This window comes from Oenanthe melanoleuca, chromosome 20 (assembly GCF_029582105.1).
Source record: "Oenanthe melanoleuca isolate GR-GAL-2019-014 chromosome 20, OMel1.0, whole genome shotgun sequence".
NCBI classification, from domain to species: Eukaryota; Metazoa; Chordata; class Aves; order Passeriformes; family Muscicapidae; genus Oenanthe; species Oenanthe melanoleuca.
In genome coordinates, this window is record NC_079353.1 from 4,585,465 (window position 1) to 4,606,958 (window position 21,494).

General features: G+C 41.6%; 2 protein-coding genes across 2 annotated transcripts; both read left to right on the plus strand.

Moving 5' to 3' along the window:
- The first annotated feature begins 97 nt into the window (after positions 1-97).
- On the plus strand, positions 98-13,920 carry SS18L1 (SS18L1 subunit of BAF chromatin remodeling complex). Its single transcript, XM_056507382.1, has 11 exons — positions 98-327; positions 2,909-2,985; positions 3,635-3,719; positions 4,565-4,709; positions 7,237-7,434; positions 8,410-8,574; positions 9,473-9,574; positions 9,973-10,065; positions 10,683-10,802; positions 11,460-11,587; positions 11,784-13,920. Exons 1-11 carry the CDS (start codon positions 259-261, stop codon positions 11,808-11,810), a joined length of 1,209 nt encoding a protein of 402 aa, XP_056363357.1. The 5' UTR covers positions 98-258; the 3' UTR covers positions 11,811-13,920.
- A 1,811-nt stretch (positions 13,921-15,731) lies between these two features.
- On the plus strand, positions 15,732-20,804 carry MTG2 (mitochondrial ribosome associated GTPase 2). Its single transcript, XM_056507670.1, has 6 exons — positions 15,732-16,045; positions 17,140-17,287; positions 17,865-17,980; positions 18,252-18,470; positions 19,134-19,272; positions 19,666-20,804. Exons 1-6 carry the CDS (start codon positions 15,827-15,829, stop codon positions 20,058-20,060), a joined length of 1,236 nt encoding a protein of 411 aa, XP_056363645.1. The 5' UTR covers positions 15,732-15,826; the 3' UTR covers positions 20,061-20,804.
- Positions 20,805-21,494: the final 690 nt, after the last annotated feature.

The window sequence follows — 21,494 nt, forward strand, 5'->3', positions numbered from 1 at the left end:
GCTCCCGTTCCCTCCCCCGAATCGCCGCCGCCGCCGCCGCTCCGCCGCCGCGGGGGCTCCGGGGGTGCGGCGGGGGCGGTGCCCGGCGGCGCGGGGCGCGGCGCCCGCGGGTGTTCGCGGGGCGCAGATCGTACCATCTGCGGGCGCCCCCCTCCCCGTGCACTGCGGAGAATCCTCGCACGGCAATAGCAGCCAGATAATAACAATATTATTAGAGCCTGGAACCGATATATTATAGACACATAAAAAACCCCCACCATGTCGGTTGCCTTTGCTTCTGCTCGCCCAAGAGGCAAAGGGGAGGTCACCCAGCAAACTATCCAGAAGGTAAAAGAGCATGCTTTTCTACAGACAATTTTAGACATTTATTCTGTCCATGCTCCTGCAGCTGGAGGCTGATTTCTAGGGCGAGCAGGAAAACTCGTGAATTTGCGAGGGCTGCAGAGATGGACAGCTAGAGAGAGAGAGGTGGGGGAAGGAGGAGGAGGAGGAGGAGGTGGAACAAAGCAAAGGTGTTCAGATCGCTGCAAAGAGAGCGAGAGAAGGACGCAGGGAATAAAATCGGGATGGCATGTTATCCCTGCTGCTCGCCAAGGGGAAACGCTGCCAAGCATACATTGGGAAACGGCAATAAAATTTGCAAATACGCGATTAATTTATGATGGTACGTCAGCTTCTGGCCCCCAAAGAATCCAACCTAAAAAATGAATTGAAATAAAATACTGAATTTGCAATGGTTTTCTTTTGTATCTGGATGCAGAATTTTAATCTCTCAGAAGATAGAGGGAGCACCAGCCACTGGTATTTTTCATAAACTATTATTATTATTTTTGTGATGCATTTATTGATGTTTAATGACAAAGAAAGGTTTTGAAAGATTTTCTCTGGAGAGGAGATGCCCACATGGGTCTCATGTGGAGGCCAAATCAGAGGGTGCCGAGTTGGGAAGTTATTGTTTCCTATTTCCCAGGGTTGGCAGCAGGGACTGCACACAGACAGACCCTGGCACCTCTCCTCCTGCAGAAGGTGACGGTCAGGAGCGCGGTCAGGAGCCACGAGGCTGGAAATGTCAATAAGGAACGTGCATGTTTTCAGTGTCACCGTGTTTGCCGCTTGCTCTCCTGCTGTAATTCTGGCCGTGTCCCAGGCTCAGGTGCTGTTCCCGTGTGCTGGCAGCCAGGTGTGAGCTCGGTGTGGTCCCTTTGCTCAGAGTGACCAGTGCAGAAGTGCCGCTGCCAGCACAGCTATTAACCTGTCACCAGGGGTTGTGCAGCCAAGCCATCAGCTGCTGCCAGTTTATGACTTGGAGGGCAAAAAAAGAGCAGAGATGAAGGCAGAACACACTGCCACGGGAGAGGCTCAGAGATGACTTGCATCTCAGGAGACTGTTTGCAAACATCCCATTTTGTGGAGCTCTTGCAGCACGTGGTGTTGTGAACCAATTAATTTTAAATACTAAAATATTTCGGACTCAGTAAATAAGTTTTCCTCTAACCTTCAAATCAGCTGGAATTACTTCATAATTCAGATAGTTTGTAATTAAACCCATACCCACAAAGGGCAGATAAAGTATCTTCTGTTTGATTTTCAAGCCCTTTCCTTTTTGCATAAGCTTCATGGAAACTTCAAAATGTTCTTTCTTTAAAAATAATGAGTGAAACCATTTCCCATCTCAGGTGCATTTGCTGGCAGGTTACTTTGGGACTGTTCATCAGCGTTGGGCTGTTGGCAGTGATTTTCTCTTTGACAAACAGCAATGCTGAGGAAGAGACTTGCAGGCACAGGGACGGGATGGGATTTATAGTCAAGGATGGAAATGGAGCAGAGAGAGCAGGAGAAAAAAAAAACCTCCAAAAATCCTCATTAAAGTGAGCTTTTGAGAACATATACAGATTTCAATGAAAAAGATTATTCTTATTTGCATTCACATTACATAAGCAGCTTATTTTTATTTATTAACTCAATTTGAATAGTATTTCAAAACTGTTCTTATCCCAGTATCAAATGTTCCTAAAATAGATTTCACATGGAGGAAGTTAGAGCTTTTAGCAATATAGTGATGGTGCTCTTCTAAAATAGTTCACCAATAGCATTTCCAGGGCAGTAAAATTCAGTTCTGAACCAGAAATTCTTTCCTCAGGAGCTCTCCTGCCCTGATGCCACAGTGGTTCAAGGGCCCAATCTTGATAGCAGTGGTACCTACAAGCTCTGTTATGCCAGAGGCAAATCTAAATTTCTACATGCTGGTATTTTTTTTTAATTCATTCACCTGGAGAAAGTATGCTGCATTCACAAGAAGTCTTGGGGAAAGAAACAAACAATGTATCTGAAATTTTAAAACAAATCAAAGGATATTTTAGGCTTTCAATCATGTTATGAGTTCATTAAATAAAAGTAAGGATATATTGGGAATTAATTCTCTTTAACATGGTTTCAGTAGTTGCAGTGATGCAATTTTTTTACTTCAGGTTCAGCTGTCAGCATGCTCTAGTCCTGGGCAGGAAAATGAGGAGATTTAATAGTTTGAAAGTTTGTTTCTTACTTGAAAGTAGGCATGTTAGTAATACCCAACATTTTGGAAAGGGTTGGGTGATATTTTGGGATGAGGCAGAGATAACTCAGTGAAAGTGTTTTCCTTCTTCAGCATCAGAATTTATCTGCCATTTAAGGAACAAGGTAAGTCCATTAATTCTTCTGTAGGGGTATTTCAAGTAACTACTTAAAAGATAAGTGTTTATAAATGAATCAACCTTGTGGCTCAATAAAGTCATGTGTAATTTACAATAGCCAAGGCAACCAAACTGCACAAAACACCATCCAGTGCCAAGGAGGGTGGAGGATCACAAAAATACAGGACTTTGGTACAATTCTCATAGTAACATGTTTTGGTCCTGTTTCTTTTATGCAGATGCTAGATGAAAATCACCACCTAATACAATGTATTATGGATTATCAGAGCAAGGGGAAAACTGCAGAATGCACTCAGTGAGTATTACAAATTCAGGAGTTTGTGAGAAATGTTTCCTGAAGCCTGACTCTTCCCTTTGCTCAGTGGCATAGCTGTTGGTTTGCTCTTGCAAACACTCCTGCTCCTTTTTAGAAGCTTTTCCAGTTCATGGAGAACTGTGAAGAAGCATAAATGGTTCTGGTGGTGCTTACTTGAGTAAACACTCCAGTTAGAGCACTCTTGAAAAAATCATGTTCTTCTCAGCTTGCTGGCAGGGAAAACAGGTTTTGGGCTTTGGAGTTCTGGAATTTCATTCCTATCAGGGCCCTTGTTAGACAGAGAAAGAAAAGTGTCTGAATATTGAGCAGCTGACTTGGTGTCAGTCCTCAAAGATTGAGGTCTCAGCTCCACAGCTCAAAGCGCTTTCAAAGGAGTTCAAAGTGCTCTTTTACCTCTCCCTTCCCCCAAATTTATCCTTTTGTAAAAGAGGTGTTGAGCACACTGATCTTTGATGGGAAACATGACAGCACAGACATGGGTCATTGCTACTGCTGTTTATTAGAATAGATTTTAAATGGGTTAAGGTAATTTAATAGCCATTTGTAAATAGGGGGGGAAAAGGAGAAATATGTGGAATTTTGTGTATTGTTAACCCTTTCCAAATAAGCTTTACTCCTTGTTCTGTAGATACCAACAAATCTTGCACAGAAATCTGGTTTACTTGGCAACAATAGCAGATTCTAACCAGAATATGCAGTCCTTGCTTCCTGCTGTAAGTACCAGTACAATTACTGTAACTAATAAATGGTTATTAGTACAACTAATACCATAGTTATTTCCCTCAGATACATTAGCTATGCTAGAGGGAAATGTTCTTTGATTCTGTCACTGATCACTATAAATGAACCATTTTTTAGTATTTTTACAGCTAAAAGTTTTGAAGTGACCAAGTAGACCACCAAACAAATCAGAAGTTACTTTTACTGTGTTTAAATTATATTTTTTGGGACATTTGTGTTAATCTGTGTCCCATAGCTCAATGTTTATGATGCAGTGGTACAGACTGAACAGCTCCATTTGTTCCACATTCAATATTCTTACCTGTTCTTACTGTATTCTTCACTTGGGGGGAAAAAATGCTGCTGTTTTATTTTAAAATCCAATTCAACACTCGGGCACTGATTTGTCTTTACACATGTTGTTGTTCTTGCTCAGTGGATTGATTTGGGAAGTGGCACACATAACACAAACTGCAGCATAGCTTGGCAAAGGTCAATCTGTCACCACACTCTGTGTTGTCTTTGCTAATGCATTCCCCACAGTGGTTGTGTTTGGAAATCCATGTGAGCGCAGAGGAACGAGCACAGAAGCCACACTCTGTGACAAACACAATTTCAAGCCCTTCCCTGTGCTGCTGCCTGTCAGCTGCTCTGTCATTCAATGTCACTCACACAGAGGAGTCAAACCAAGAAATCTTTACCTAAAAAGCAAACACGTATTTAGCCGAGGCAGTTTTTTACTCACAGCCAGGCTTGTTTGGGGGCTGCTATTTTTCTAATTAAAAACCTAACCAAAAAAAAAAAAAAAAATTTGCTTTTCCTCCTTGTTGTTTCACAGCCACCAACGCAAAATATAAACTTGGGCCCGGGAGGGATGAGTCAGAGTGCATCCAACCAATCCCTCCACTCGCAGAGCAATCTCAGCGATGCCATCGGGACCGGCCTTCCTCCTTCCTCCCTCATGCAGAGTCAGATTAGCAATGGTGAGCTTTGGTCCCCTTTGTGCTGCTTTGCTGTTGCCTGGCAACAAAATCATTAATGCAGAATATACTTAGAGAGCTGGAAAAGACCTCTCCTAACTCACCTTTCAGGCGTATGGGGATTTCAGGCACATGCTGAAATCACCACAAAATGGCTACAGGCAGGAATGATGTTGGCTTCTGCACAGTGCTTTGTGTTTCTGCAGAAAAAATTAAAGACTTTTTTGTTTTTTGTTTTTTTTTTTTTTTTTTAAATGCATGATGATAATCACCCAGTAAAGATGCATCTAAAATTTTAGTAAGAAAAATTATATGTTGCAGTATTTTTTCTCATAGAAGTGGCAGGGTTGGTCAGGATAAAATGGAATTGCTTGCATGACTAACCACACATCCAAGCCTTCAGATTGCAAAGACCTTCCAGGATACATTTCTCCTTTCAAATCATTTGGTGTTGCACCAGTCTTTGTCCTCTGCAGAAGCTTGCAGAGATTGTACTGCACAGTCAAAGAATTTGCACAGACATTTCATATTAATAATATAATCTGTCTGCTTGGTTTTTTCCATGCAACTAAACTAATTGAAAAACAATTTTTAATATGTGCATTTTATATTATGAATAATCTGTTTATTTTGTAGATCATAGTTATTCAGTCAGTTCTTGTTTCTGTGGGTGCCTCCCAGAGTGAACAGAGAGCAAAACCAGTTTCTATAAATAGAAATATCTGATTGTAAAATCACAGACATTGGCAAGGGGACTCCAGAGCAGACACAAGCCATGAAATTACTCCTGAGTTTTTAAAAACCCCTTTGTGGTTGAGCCTATAGTACCTTTTAAATGAATGGATAAGGGACCTGTTTTAAACAGATGCAGCTTGTAAAGTGAACTTACTAAATTTTTCAGGGCCTTTGTTTTCAAAGATTTGATACGAGTATGAGTAATGTATTCAGTCAGTCAAAACGTTGTTTTGTGTTATTAGGAGTAGACATTTTCATGCTACTGGTGTTGGATTTCTGATTTGCTCCCCAGCCTCCTCCAGATCTTTGTAGTAACTTGCTGCTGATTTAAAGAACCAGACTGGAAGTCCTGAGGACTAGACTCATCCAGATATTTTCCCTTGCAATCACAAATTAGCCACCCTTTTTTTTTTTTTTTCTTATTTTAAAGGAGGCCAAGAATCTCTAATTTTTCCCATGCAAATAAGGCAAGGTTTACTAACACTTGCTTCACTCCATCTCTCACTCAAGGCAACTGCTATCTCCATTCACACACTGTGTGACCTTGTGTGGCACAAGGATCAGCTTTACAAACAAACTGGAGCAAAACACAGATAATTTTTTGTTAGCAGCATTTTGATCCAGCTTCACTGATTTCAGGAGGGCTGGCTCTCTTTATGTCTTGTTGAAATTGCTGCTTGCATCTCTTCTTTAGAGGAAAATATCATAATTTACAGCAAATGTTCTCATTTTGATGTCTATGAAAACCATCAAGGGTAATTAATGAGGTTTGTACTAAATGAGTTAGACATTTTTCAGAGGCTGCAGATACACTTAATAACCCTGAATTAAAATATCATTATTTAAACATTACAACAAAATTCTGCCTGTTCTAAGGATTCTGCAATCTACCTAAATTAATTGAGATTGACAACAATATGGCTGAATTTAGACAGACAACAATATATACACCATCATAACTTGGATAGTAACAATATACAGTGAAAACACCTTTCCAAAACTCATTCATAAAACTATTTACAGCAATAAACAACAAACAAGAACCCCATTTCCCCCAGCATTAGCTACCCAACTGTAACAGAATCCTGAAAAAGAAGCACAGTGCCAGATAAGCAGGATGATACAAACCCAAGATGTGGCTGGAGCACTCAGATGGTCACATGCTGATGCTGGAAAAGGAGTAACAACTGGCATTGTTATGGTGACTTGGAAAATTTATCTTCCTCTGGGGTACTTTTAGTCAAACTTGAGGAAATGAGAGATAAGCTTGTTCTCTGAGTGGAGGCTCTGTTGGTACTTCAGAAGCCCCAGGTAAAAGCTGAGCTGGTCACAGAGGAGCCCAGTGGATGCAGCAATGTGCCAAGTGTCTCTCAGCCACCACTGTGCTTTCCCATTGTCACCACCTGTGTGAAGGGGAAACAGGAATCAGCTGCAGGACAAGAGGAAGGAAAGGAAAAATTCCAAAAGGCTGGGATGTTTCCAGAGTCCATGTATTTTCTGAAGTACCTGAAATTACTGGCCTTTTTTAATTCTGCTGCCTGCAAGGAAGTAGTTGTAGGGCATTGCTGCTGGTTTTGTTCTTCCCATCTGCAATCCTGTACAGCCTGGATTTGACTGCCAGGAAGAGGAGGATCACTCTAATTGTGCAGCAGGCAGTTTTAATTTGTCTGTAGATAACAGGGAGTTTTAATAATGAGGATTTTTGCTTTGCCTTATCATAAGGTATTTCAGAAAGGCTGCAAGGCTTTATGCTCACATAACTCAGATTTTTTGTGTCTCTCTCTAATTTCTGTAGGTCCTAACCACGTGTCTATGCAGCAGTCAGGCCAGAACACCATGCCCACCACCTCCCTGAGTATGAGTGTCAGCAGCCATGGGACTGGCCCTGGCTACAGCCACACTGTGCCTGCCTCTCAGAACGTGCCAATGCAAGGCCAGGGGTCAATAGGCAATTACGTCTCTCGAACAAACATCAACATGCAGTCTAACCCAGGTAAACTCCCTCTTCCTCCTCCTGGGCCACCTTGGCTTTCCAGTGACCTCAGAGGGTTTCCTCACATGACTTGGTTCTGTAAATATTTTCTGTAGACAGCCAGAAGCGTACCAGAGGAAAAGACAGATTTAAGACATCTGAGAATTTCCAGGTGTAGGCACCAGTGTAAGTCAGAACAGTTTCAGACTTGCTCCAACCTGGCCATGGCTAGGGCTGAGCTGGGCACTGAGCTGGGCTGAGCACTATCTGATAACCCTGGCAGCAAATCCCACAGCCCTGGGAGGGATCTGAGCAGCACCTTTATCCAAGCACAAAGAACCTATATATAGGTTAACATTTACTGTTTGTACATTACTATCCCATTTTGTTATTTTATTGGTACTTCACATTGTTTCCAGGGCATTCAGAGACTAGCAGACAGCTCAATTAATCTCTTAATTAAAAAAAAAGTTTGCTAGTTGAATCCATTGAATGGGATGTCTGATGTTTTAGAATTCTTTACAGCAGCATGAAATTTAGGAATCAAATAAATACTAGAATATCAGTTTACTTAAGCTCTGTAATCATCAGGTGTATGAGAAGATGGAAGCAGAAGAAGAAGTATATTAGAAAAGAAATGCAGCAATGAAATCATCCAGAGGTAGACAGGAACAAACATAATTTCTTCTTTCTTTCTTTAACCCTACTGCAATAAGGTTTACATACTTTTAAACCTCTTTTAAGCTAATAATAATCAAGGCTGGGTGTATTTTTAAATATCTGCTGAAGCAAATGGCAAGAACTGACCATGTAATAAGATCCTTTCTGGATTCCAGTGCAGAAGAGTAAATAAATCCAGTAGGAAAACATCTCCCCCTGTGGAAAATTCACAGAATTATCAGGATGCATTTTAGCTGAAGGTTTTAACTTGCTTCCAAAAAGACTAGGAGAGAACTGCCCAGCTTTGGAAAACAGTCTTTCCCATGTCCATTGCAGTGTCCATGATGCACCAGCAAGCAGCAACGTCACATTACAACTCAGCACAAGGAGGGAGCCAGCACTACCAGGGACAATCCTCCATTGCCATGATGAGCCAGAGCAACCAAGGCAACAGCATGATGGGGCAGCGACCCATGGGCCCTTACAGAGCCTCACAGCAAGGTAAAATTGCTATCAGATTCCTGAGAGAACTCTCATTAGACTGGTGATACTCAGTCTGTCCTGTGGGGTACATAAGTCACCAAAATTTCCAAATCATATGTACAAACAGAGAATCACACCCAGGAGCACAGGAAATCCTGAATGGTGCAAGTATCATGACATGAGATGAACCTGAATCTATTTTCAAGATTTATCTATTTAATTATTTCAGGTGTTTAGAAAAATAATTCTGTCCAAAAGGGATCATAAACCTCTAAAGAAAGGATGAACAATTTGATACACAGTGCATTCAAGCCACTGGGAATCTATTAAATTCTTTCCCATGGTGTTGGATCAGCCCTAACATAACACAGTTAGAAAGGAACACATTTCTTGAAAGAAGATACAGTTTTCCAGCAATTAGAATGAAAAATTAGGCCAAGGAAAAGAAAACACCAGAGGATAACTACCATACCCTAAAACCTCTCTGAATAAAGTTCTAAGAGGTAATAAAGCTGGTAGACTGATTCTAAATTAAACTGAATTTTGCTAAGAAACAAATTAATGTATTAATGAAAATATATTTAATTCTGACTGTGCTCTTGAGCATGGAATCCATTCCTGTGCTTTTTAATAACTCAGATTAGTAGATGAAATGTGGCCCTTATGTTCAGTGTTTATGCAGAAGTGAGTGATTCTGGGATGTGTTACTGACTGTTGTGTGATTTCAATTTCAGCCACCTTTGTCCAAGAATACAAATGTATTTCCCTTTTCTAGTGAGCAAAACATCTTTATAACTGCTCTCAATCCTTTGCTTATCCAGACATAATCTTTGTTTCCTTTAAAAAAAAATTAGATAAGAGAAACCCATCCCTTAGGAGTCCACAGGCTCAGTTTGCCTTGTCTTGTGCCTTGCAGGTTCCTCGCAGCAGTACATGGGTCAGGAAGAATATTACAGTGAGCAGTACAGTCATGGCCAAGGCTCTTCAGAACCTATGAATCAGCAATACTATCCAGATGGTAATTCCTCTGAGCTGGGTAACCATGATACTGATAAAGTGCAGAGCACCACAACTGCCACATCCAAGGACATGGCAAACCTATCATGCTTCATTTCCAATTTAAATGCTGGAAAATTAGAATGCCAGGGAATGGGAGCCTGGTACAAAAGATGCACATCAGTGCACCCTGCTATATAAACTGCTCCAAAAAGAGCCCAAATCCTAGTTTGGATTAGTAAACAAAAGAGTTTTATCCATTGGTGTGACTTTCCTTGCCATGTGCTCAATGCTCTGTATTTACTCTTAGCCTCATCTTGGTGCATAAGCTGCTTCATAATATATATTAAATATATATTCAATACTATGTGTATGGTCCCATTAAGAATGTATCTGACAAATCTTTGTGACTCCTTGCAGGCCATGGTGATTATGCCTATCAACAATCATCCTATACTGAACAGAGCTACGACCGGTCGTTTGACGACTCTACACAACACTACTATGAAGGAGGTGGGAAAATACAGCAAACTCTTAACAGTAAATTCAATACATTATTAAGATATCTGAACTCTAAATTAGCTGGAAATATTAACTGAATTATGATGCAAGGTGGTATTTAGGAGAAGCAATGTCATCTATAGAGCCTCTGTTCATTTTGTTGTTTCAGGATACAGCAAATGGAATTTCCATCATAGGTATTTGAAAAAAATACCAGTAACAACTAGATAAGTAGTCTTTCTGGGATATATGAATAAACATTATCTAGAAGAATATACAATGAGAGGCTTATTGAGAAAACAGCTATTTACCCTAGCAGACTTGTCTTTGTGGCTTTTTCTTCTGAAGCCTTTCTGGGGTAAAAGATGTCCTTTGGAGAACAGGTTGTGTGTTTGTTTGCTTAGTGATGTGTGTAAATAAGTAACTCTCCTATTCAAAAGAATTAAAAATCACTGGAGAAATAAACATCTTGCTTGGCAAAATCCACTCATCTGTTTCTAAGAAAAGTATTTGTGTGTGACTTCCAAACCAAGGCTCCTTATGCCTTTGTTTTCTTTATGATCTTTATGATGTACAGTGAAATACCTGCCTCATCTATGACCAAACAATTCCAATATTTCCCTCTCCAGGAAATTCTCAGTACAGCCAGCAGCAGGCAGGATACCAACAGGGAGCTGCACAACAGCAAACATATTCCCAGCAGCAATACCCAAACCAACAGAGTTACCCAGGACAACAGCAAGGATATGGTAAGAAAACTCTCAGTGGCTGGTCAAGTGTTTGCAGTGTTTCACCCAGATGTCTCCATTCATAGACTAAAATAGGCTGTAAATAAATTGATTAACTTTGGATTAACAATGTACCAAAATTAGCCAAAGATCTAGTAGAGGGATTCTGGGCAGTAACATACATTCATATAGCACTGCATTCTATCATAAATCCCTCTCTCTTTTGCTTGGAGTTGGAAAATACACATTTTCTTCATGTTGACTTTGTGTTAAACATCATCAAGAGATCACTGCCTGGATTCCCAGGCCTCCTACACACCTTAACCTTCTGAACTGACATGAAAAAAGAACAACAGTCCGAGGAATCATTCCTCTGTTGCCTATGGTGGCACAGCCAGATTAGATAGGAATTTAAACGAGAAGTTGTTACTAAAATAAAGGCCAGGTAGTTTGCATAGAGGTCATAACTGAGCTGTGCCAATGCAGATTTCAGAAAGGCTTCACTTAGAAGTACTATGACATTTTTTGAGCTATGTTTAAAACCTGAAGTTTTACACTGCTGCAGCTACCTAATTTTTTAGCCTCATGTTTTAGATTGTATTAACTATAAGAAGACCCCCAGCAAATTAAGCCTGTAATGGATTTTACTGCCTGCAATGGATTTTACTATCTTCTCAGGTCCTGCACAAGGAGCCTCTTCACAGTATTCCAGCTACCAACAGGGACAGGGGCAGCAATATGGAAGTTATAGAGCTTCCCAGACAGGCCCATCCGCTCAGCAACAGAGGCCTTATGGCTATGAGCAGGTAAATTGTCTAAATCTCTGCTCTGAAACAGCAGATCTGCCTGTTGGCTCTGTCTATAAATCTGTCTGATAGTTTGGTGCAGATATATGGGTGATATTTCAGTAGGTCTTGTAAAATTCACAGGCCAAAAGAAATTGCCTCACATAAGCGTCCAATGTATGATCCTTCAACATTTCTTTTTTTTTTTTTTTTACAGGGACAATATGGAAATTACCAGCAATAAAAAATACAGTGCTGTGTCAGATTCCTTTCAATAGTATCTCAATCTTTTGAACTGGATGTACAGGCAGTTTTGATTATTGTAATATGTTGGTTACCCCTTAGCACAAAGCAGCGTCTGTATGTGAACAGTGTTCATTTCATGCTGGATATGAAGCAGTGCACTACTGGTAACAAGACAATGCTTTAATGGTTTGATATTTGGTGCTGTGTATAGTACTGTATGTTGATACAATGCAGAAGTTTTCCATTTACCCCCTCTTGACCCATTCTTGATGTTTCTGAATAGCTTTAGGACCATTAGATCACAGTTGTGCCCTGTTCTGGAAAACAGCCAGGTTGTTCTGCAGTCTGGCTCAATGCAAAGCCCATCAGTCACATCTCAATCCAGGGAAGTTCCCTGTGGTAAGTTATTGATCTTTTTTTAACTGGATGCATTGAAGATTACCTCCCAGCCTCCAAAATCCATGGCTCTTCAGTTTACTTCTACAGAACAAGGGGATGGACACATTCCTTATAAAAAGACAGTTCTATGCTGTATGACAAAAAATAACTGCAACTTCTGTAATACCTACCTACCCAAATCCTGTAATTCAGTAATCTGCATAAGTCCACATTTCTGTTGTGAAAGGTACAGAAAGAGGATCCAAACCTATGAGCGTAGAAATGTTAAGAAATAGAGGCACCTTTTATATGTCCATGTAAACAAAGGTATTTCTGTCATGGAAAGAAAAACAGAAGGGAGCTCTGAGACCTGCAGTGTCAGGTCAATACACTGCTCAATATTGCTTCATATCGTGCTTAGCTGAGAGAAACATCTGGCAGAAATCCCATCTTGAATATCCTACTCCAAATTTTATAACTTGCATATACATTTTTGTGCCAAATTTTGCAAGCAGGTGGCTGGCATCCTTCTTTATTCTGATTCTTGTGCTGCCCTTGCTCAGATTCCCCAGCAAGCATTATAACCATAAATATTGTCAAATTTGTTGGTCTGTTGTTCTTACAGCTCATCATCACTTTTATTTTCCTATTGTAGCTTGACAGAAAAATAGTTCAGAGGTAAAAAAAAAAAAAAAAAGCATCTTTATTGCAGACAAGCAGTTACATTCAGCTTTAATTGTGAGACATTATTATGCATATAGAGAGGGGAGCTATTAATGGGGTCAACCAGTGAGAGAATACCTATAGAGGGAGAATTTAGAGAGAAAAATTCGTGGTATGTAAAAATAAGTATGAACAATGTAAGTAGCTTCTATTCAGTTTTCTATGTTCTTATAAAGTCTTGGGGGGGTGAAAAAAAGGCACTTTTAAAGTGCTTATATAAGTGTTGAACAAAATACTGTGTCCAAATTTCTCTGAAGGAAAAAGCTGGGGTGGCTGTAGTCCACAAACATTTTTTTATATAAGATTAACAGCAAATTTACAATCTAAAGTAAATACACTCGGTAGGATTTTCTCCTTTTCATTGTCTGACTGGTGTTATTTATGGGATTTTGAGTACTTTATATTTTGAAAAACAAAGACCACAAGGAAAACACAACGTCTCTCAATTGATTACTTTTTTTTCCTTTAGAAGAAAATCTTTAACTGGACAACTAGAGAGTTTACTATTAAAAGTCCAAGCACTGTCCTTCCTATGTTAATAATTTCAGCTACTGGAAAAATAGAAGACATTTTTTAATCAGTCCTCATTTCTCTCATCTTTCCTGCTGGCGTTTTCATACAAATAAGTACTCTCAAATAGCAAGGAACAGAAAGGAAGTAAGATTGTTTTCTTTATTATAATAACTATTACAGGTAGCCAGAAGAATGCAATATTGCTCTTTGCCAGTTTGGGAATACGCCTTTTATGTGGTTTTTGAAAGTGCTGAAACGCTTTTGAGAGAATATGAACAACACTTAAACAGAGACAGCAACATTACATCAATCTGAAATGTCTTACATTAAGAACTTCGTGAATGTTGTGTATATAATGTATTTGAAAGAGCACTTTGGAAATAGTTTGTACATTTATTTCCTAATTTATACATGATTTTTGGTGTTAATATTTCTAATTGTTAATAACAAAACGTTTATTTAATGTGTTGTCCATTTTTATGTATTAATGTGGAAACAAAGTGATGCCAGCATTTTGACTTCTTCCATGAATTGTATCATCTTCTGTTTTGTAATACAGAATGCTTGAAAATTGTTTAGTTTAAATATTATCTGAACGTGGATTTGGTGGTGCTTTTCTTGTGGCAGATGGAATGGATAGCACAGGTTAGCCTTTCCTTGGGGGTGCTGGTGGGTGAGAGATGGAAATTCCCCCAGCCCAGAAATGACCAGTGTGCCAGGCTGATCCCTTGGCGTGGGCAGCAAGGAGGGAGAATTCTGAGGGGCAGAATTCTGAGGGGCAGAATTCTGAGGAGTAGAATTCTGAGGGGCAGAATTCTGAGGGGCAGAATTCTCCCTCCTTGCTGCCCACGCCTCCTCAGAATTCTGCTCCTCAGGGCACAGACCTGTTGGAGAGAGCCCAGGGGAGGCCACCAAGCTCATCAGAGCGACGGAGCATCTCTGCTGTGAGGAAAGGCTGAGAGAATCGGGATTGTTCAGTGAACTTTGGGGTGCCTTAATTGCAGCCTTCCAGTGCCTGTAAAAAAGACAGAGACTATTTCCGAAGACCTGGAGTGACAAAACAAGGGAAAATGGCTTCAAAGTGGCAGAGGGCAGGGTGAGAGGGGGTATCAGGAGGATGCTCGGTGCTGTGAGGGCAGTCAGGCCCTGGCACAGGTGCCCAGAGAAGCTGTGGCTGCTCCACCCCTGGAAATGTCCAAGGCCAGGCTGGATGGGGCTTGGAGCCACCTGGGATAGTGACAGGGTGGAACGAGATTGTTGCCTGGAAAGGCTGACCTGGAACAGAGACTCGACAGAGCAAAAGGAATAAAATAGGTATTTATTGAAAGGATACACCTTTCAGTGCAAGAGTCCAGCTGGGGCTACACGCAAATCAAATCCAAGATGGATCCGGGTCATGAGTTTTTAAACTTTTATAAGTTTTGGTTCATCGGCATATTGGGGTCAATTATCCAACCACAGCCTCAGCCTATGGAGTCTCAGCCCCCTGGCTTGGCCCCTTTCCCTCACCGTTGTTTCTGCTTTTTGGGTACCAGTGTCCTCGATTCTCAAGCTAGAAAGGAATTATTTGTCTAACTGCTCTGCGAAGAGAACTTATTAACACCTAATACGAAGTTTCAGAGTTGCACACTAAGCAGCAGAGATTCTGAAAAATATAAAAGCTAAAACCCAAGGCATCAAGATGATCTTTAAGCTCCCTTCCAACTCAAGTCACTCTGGATTCTGTGACCCGCGGGCTGTCTCCGCCCTCAGCGGCGCCGCTCCGGGGACACGGGGCTGGGAGGGCTGTGTAGGGCTGAGAGGGCTGTGGGACTGTGAGGGCTGAGGAGCGGCTGAAGAGGGTCCGAAGCGGGGCTGTGAGGGCTGTGTAGGGCTGAGAGGGCTGTGAGGGAAGGCGGATGCCGGGCTGAAGCGGGGCTGTGAGGGCTGTGTAGGGTTGAAGCGGGGCTGTGAGGGGCTGAAGCGGGGCTGTCAGGGAAGGCGGATGCCAGGCTGAAGCGGAGCTGTGAGGGCTGTGTAGGGCTGAAGCGGGGCTGTGAGGGCTGTGTAGTGCTGAAGCGGGGCTGTCAGGTCCGGCGGACGCCGGGCTGAAGCGGGGCTGTGAAGGCTGTCGGGGAAGGCAGATGCCGGGCTGAGGCGGGGCTGTGAGGGCTGAAGCGGGGCTGTGAGGGCTGTGAGGGCTGTCAGGGCAGGCGGAGGCCGGGCTGAGGAGGGGCTGTGAGGGCTGTGAGGGCAGGCGGAGGCCGGGCTGAGGAGGGGCTGTGAGGGCTGTCAGGGCCGGCGGACGCCGGGCTGAGGCGGGGCTGTGAGGGCAGGCGGGCGGGCGCTGCTGGGGCGCGGTTTCTCCACAGCGGCTGCGCCCGGGAGGCCGAGGCGGGCCGGTGCTGTTCCGTTCCCTCCATGGCGGTGCTGTTTGGGATCGGACTGGGCAGCTCGGCTCTCCCGGCCGCTGTCGGGGCCGTGCTGAGGCGCTGCGGGGCCGGGCCGAGCGGTAGCAGCCCCTGGAAGCCGGGCCTGCTCCTGCTGCTGCTCAGCCCGCAGGCTTTCTCCACGACCTGCGCCCGGTGCGCCAAGGACAGGCGGCTGAGGAGGAAAAGAGCCATTTCCGAGCGGCAGCTGGTGAGTGCTGGGCTCTGTGTGAGTTCGGGGTGCCTCAGACACAGCTCCCGCCGCTGGAGTGAGGAAAGACTGGCTAAAATATAATTGACTTCCAGAATAGTGAGGAAATGCGTCTGCCCCGCGGTATTCTCGGTATTCACAGTGATCGTAGTTAGCGATCCCTTCCCCTTTGGCCTCTTTGGGCTGGAAGCATCTATAAGTCTAGAAAGCAAAAAGTCTTTTTAAAGCTGAAGCTGTAAAAATGGTACTTTAGCTTGAAATCTAAAATGCTGTTCTGCTTCTCACTGATTTTTTAGTCTTGCGGTGGAGTCAGCTGCCAAACAAGCATCACTTTATGTCAGAGAAACTTCAGTGTCCTGGAATTAATTCTTCATCTTATTTTTATATTTACACGTCTCTGAAAATCTTACTTTTTAATGATCCATAAATCACTTCCCATTAAAAACCATGGTTTACTGTCTCGCCACGTGGTGGTGCCAGATACTTTCTAAAAGAGACTTTTTAGTAGTAGTATAAATTTGATTATCGAAAGTTCAGTTGAGAGGGGTTTCTTTTTCAGTTGCCTTTCTTTGATATCATAAAACTAATAAGATTTTTTCTCTCTCATGTACTATTTGTGCCGTTTATTTAAAGTGAGCCTTAAATCCCATTCTCATTATGAAGTGTCTAAGTAACTGACAGAATTTGAAAGTGATCACAGTCATACTTTCTCTTTTCACGCCTCTGTGTAAACAATTCCACCTGTCATTGAATGTACTTCTCTGATATTTTTTTCCTTGGGGATTTCAGCCCCTTTTCTGGAGATTACGTTATCTATCTCAACATAGTCTTAGGCATTTGCTTTTAAAAAAATTCTTAAAAAAACTTGAAACGTAAATTCTGTTTTTTATTATCATTACACTCAGTACATTGCATGTAGTTGATATGTGAATGGCAGCAGAATTCTGATTTTTTTTTAATTTTTATTTTTTTTATTACTGTTGAATGGAATTCAGCATGGCTAAAAATAGCAGGTGTGTCTATTAACTAAAACTTCTTGGAAGATGAGTCTGATAAATTGCACTTAAAGGGAACAATCCCCACCCTTGTTGCAGACTCGTTATTTCGTGGATCAGCGGAGAGTGCGTGTGGTTGGAGGGCAAGGAGGAGGAGGAGGCCATTCCTTCCACAGTGAGCCCAGAAAAGTGTTTGGAGGTCCTGATGGTGGAAATGGAGGTGATGGGGGTCATGTCATTTTTAAAGGTAAACCTCACTGAATCTGTTTTGTGTTGTTGTCTTATTGCTTAACACCCACCCCAGCAAAAACAGCCCTATGTGGATGGTAAGAAATGGTAAATGGCAAAAAGGTTGAAATGGCTATTTCTGTATGAGATGTCTTTGTTTTTGAAGTTTTGTCCTGAGCTGTGGTAAGGAGGACATAAATGACACTGACAGCCTTATAAAGAATTTTGAAAATGGAAGTATTTTGCAGATACTTTACTGCCTGGTGCCTGACTGTGTTATGTTAAGGCTGATATCTAATTAAATTTTTCTCTTAAGATGAATAAAGCTGCTTCTACCACCACCCTGCTGTAAAATCTAATCTAGCAAATTAATTTTGGTTTGGAATGACCACATTAATAAACCTAAGCAGCTAAGTGCAGACAGCTAAACTTCATCACAGATTAATGTTAGTCTTCCCTGATATGTTGTTTTTGAGACAAAAAATAGGATGTACAGTCATGCAATATTAAAAAAGGGAAAGAACAGTCAAGAATGACTTTTCTGTGGCTGTTTTACTGAAGCAATGTGTTCAGAGTGTGTGTTTTTTACTTTACAGCTGACCAGCAAATGAAATCACTTTCTTCAGTGTTCCCCTTCTATCAGGGTTTTCACGGAGAGAGAGGAGGAAGCAAAAACTGTTACGGAGCTAATGGAGCACACATGTATGTTAAAGTAAGTCAGTGGATGTTGCTGTGTGCTAGCTTGGTACCTGCCTGATTTTCAAGCTGGAGAACCTTACTGTGAACAAATCTCTTGTGTGATGAAGGGTAAATGTCTGATGGTGCTGTTTGAGTTCAGAAAGTGAGTTTCCTGAAATATAACTCTTTTTGGGCTCCTCACCTTGAGAACATGCAGGAGTGGTTTTCAGCAGATCTGAAATTGGCTGGAGGATGTGCTGCAGGCTTTGAGCTGCAGTGTAATGCTTGCATCTCTTCACTTTGAGGTCCCTGTAGGTACTTTGGTGAAGGAGGATGGCAGAGTTGTGGCTGACCTCACTCAGCATGGAGAAGAGTACGTTGCAGCTTATGGAGGAGCTGGAGGCAAAGGGAATCGCTTCTTTCTCTCCAATGAAAACCGCGCTCCGAAATTATTTACTCCAGGAGAGCCAGGTCAGGAGAGGGTACTTCATCTGGAGCTCAAGACAACAGCTCATGCAGGTTTGGTGAGTTCCTGTTGGTTCAGCTTCCATGTGGTTGTAGGATGACACTTGACTGACCGAAGAAATAATGTATGATAACATTTTCTTAGCCCCTGGCTTGCTTGTTTGGAGATGCAGCTTGATGCTTTCTGCTGTAACTTGGTAGAAGGGTGTCCAAAATGATTCACAGAGCTGTCACTCTCTTGCTTCTTGGTGTTGTCCTACTTTTCTAAAATCCATACTCTACATAGAGAAACAAGATTCATCAGTGATTGCTGATGATGTACAGCAGCTTTGTCTGCTGGTTCTGCAGGTGAACAGTGTAGGACAATTCTTTTAAATAGGTTTGTTCTCTTGGTTTTGGTTGGGTTTTTTTTCTCTAAATGATAAAATGCCAATAATCTGTTTTATCCCTGTATTTCTCTGTTTACAGATATTAAACATTTTATTTTGTTAAAGCGAGTTTCATCACCCTCTGAAATGAAAAATGCTGAGTCAACTTTGAGCTTAAGCTATTTTTGTATTTGAGCATGGAAATATTCTTTCACCAGCTGGCAAAGCTGTGAAAGTTATGCTTTGCTGCAAAATGTTCTTTATGTAGTCCAACAACTGCAGAATAACTGTCTGGTCTAGCAGAATTTTGCAGATTTGTTTAAAGATTGAGACATGTGGGTGTTTGTATTCCAGGTGGGCTTTCCCAATGCTGGCAAATCCTCACTTTTGAGAGCCATCTCCCGGGCAAAGCCAGCTGTGGCTGCCTACCCATTCACAACCCTAAACCCCCACGTTGGCATTGTCCACTATCAAGACTATGAACAAGTGGCAGGTAAGAGTTTGAAGTTTGCTGTGTGTACCTTGATAGCAATTTGTGTCACTTTTGTAAATGCTTTAAAATGCTGCTGAAACAGGTTCAGGAGTTCTGTAGACTTCTTGCTAGTTCTAAAGAACGTCAAACAAAACTCGACTAAAAGTCCATTTCACCTTCACTTGTAGGTACCCTTAGTGCCAAACTGTCAGTCTGTATTCTGGCTGCACTGGAGTAATCTAAATTTAGGTGTTTTAAAATATAACAGCTGCAAACTTAGCGTGAGTTGTGCTTTAGTATTGAGGCACTGAGACACAATTCTAAAAGTACTGACACTGGCCAGTAAAAGACAGGGGGGATTTTTTGTGGGGCTTTATTGGATCTGCTGGATTCACTGTGAAATTTCTCTTGTAGTTGCTGACATTCCTGGCCTAATCAAAGGTGCTCATCAGAACCGTGGGCTGGGGACAGCCTTCCTAAAGCACATTGAGCGCTGCTGCTTCCTCCTGTACGTGGTGGATCTCTCTGTGCCTCAGCCCTGGATTCAGCTGCAGGACTTGAAATGTGAACTAGAAGCATATGAAAAAGGCTTGTCTGAGAGGCCTTGTGTTGTGATTGGGAATAAGGTTGACCTTGCTCAGTCCAGGATCAATCTGCCACTCCTCAGGGAGCAGGTAGCCGAGAGGGTCATCGCCTTGTCTGCACTGACAGGAGACAACTTGGAGGAGCTGCTGCTGCATCTGAGAGAACTGTATGACACTTATGTGAAGACAGAACAGTCACGAGGAAAAAGCCCAGTCAAGTGGTAGAAGCCTACTGCTGTGAACTGTGCTGGAAGGAGAACAAAGTTACAGTATTTAATTTGACTGCATCTCTGTGATTAGGGCTTCTTGTGGGTTGTTTTCATTGTTAAGATGGAAGGGCACAGCATGGGGATTTGTTCTGGACTGCTGCTTTGGGAAGATTGTTTTGTTTGTTTGTTCACCTTTGAGGTGTCTCTGAAGTTTTACAGCAAAGCTTGAAAATCGTAATCATAGTGGGTGGTGAACTGGAAACCTGGCTCTTGTTTGGCACACTATGGAATGAAGAGAATGCTCTCTAGTAGAAATGACTGAAATTCAGGATCTGCAGGAGATGTTGGCTTATTTTATGAAGTGTGGTGAAGTGACTTTCACAATTTTCACTAATCAAAAGTTCTAAAATAAAATCAGGTGGTCCCATGTTTATCTGTTTTTGTATTATGGCCAATTTCAGTCATGTCTTAAAACTTTTCTCCTGTTGTAGTTTGGTGTGAGTTTTTCTCCTCAGAGGAGGCACAGCTCAGTAATTGTAGGGAGGAGAAGCATGAAAGAACTGCAATTAATGACTGAAATTATTTCCTCATTAATATAAATGATTCACTATATTTAAATGCTGGCAGCAGCTAAGTAGTTGAATAAACTGGCCAGGAACCTGATGTTTGAGACTCACATCTGAGTTCTGTTTAGGAATCTCAGGCAGTGTTCTGAGAAATCCTAGGCTTAGATACATCAAATAAAAGAAAAATACAGTTCTTTGTGTGTATGTGTCCCCTTTTTTTTAAACTATGTAATTTTATGGACTGTGTTCTTAAACTTCAGGAATTCAAGAATCTTAATTTAGAACAGTAATCTTTGCCCTCTTCTCATACTGAAAGAAGAGCTGCTTCTGTATACTCTGGTTATATTTTCTGTAAAAGATTATTATCTTAATAATGGAAGTCAAAATTAATCAAAACATATTATTAAACTTTTTCATAAGGGACCTGAACAGGCTTGTGAGGTGCTGAGACACAAACACCATCAGAAATAGAGGAAATTACTGAGTGGATGTGAAAAACACTCAGCAGTAGCCTCTAACCACTTTTTTAATACAGCACTGTGAAGGTGATAATTCTCTCTGTTTCATTCACTGCACATTTTTGATTTCATCCCTGGTAGTCTAATGCCTCTGCATGGAAAATCCTTAAAAGCAGGGTTTTAATTCTGAAAAAGTACAGGTCAACTTTAAAGCCTGAATTGATTAATAAATTATGGCAAACCAAGTAGTTACCCCTCCTAAATTCATAATCTGAGTATTTCTATTTGTGGTCAGGTGTGGAAAGTAATCTGTGCATTATAAGCAGTGGTGTTGGTATAAATAGGATCAGGAAAAAATCAAAACTAATATTAAATCCTAAAGTCTCTCTCATGTTTTGTTTCATCCCTGGGATTTAGTGAGTTGAA

Excerpts from the sequence above, each read along its gene's own strand:
- SS18L1 (XM_056507382.1), top strand. The coding sequence starts at position 259 with ATGTCGGTTGCCTTTGCTTCTGCTCGCCCAAGAGGCAAAGGGGAGGTC. Across the intron at positions 9,575-9,972 it reads TCAGCAATACTATCCAGATG|GCCATGGTGATTATGCCTAT; the intron begins GTAATTCCTCTG and ends GACTCCTTGCAG. Across the intron at positions 10,803-11,459 it reads AGGACAACAGCAAGGATATG|GTCCTGCACAAGGAGCCTCT; the intron begins GTAAGAAAACTC and ends CTATCTTCTCAG.
- MTG2 (XM_056507670.1), top strand. The coding sequence starts at position 15,827 with ATGGCGGTGCTGTTTGGGATCGGACTGGGCAGCTCGGCTCTCCCGGCC. Across the intron at positions 16,046-17,139 it reads CCATTTCCGAGCGGCAGCTG|ACTCGTTATTTCGTGGATCA; the intron begins GTGAGTGCTGGG and ends CCCTTGTTGCAG. Across the intron at positions 19,273-19,665 it reads AGACTATGAACAAGTGGCAG|TTGCTGACATTCCTGGCCTA; the intron begins GTAAGAGTTTGA and ends TTTCTCTTGTAG.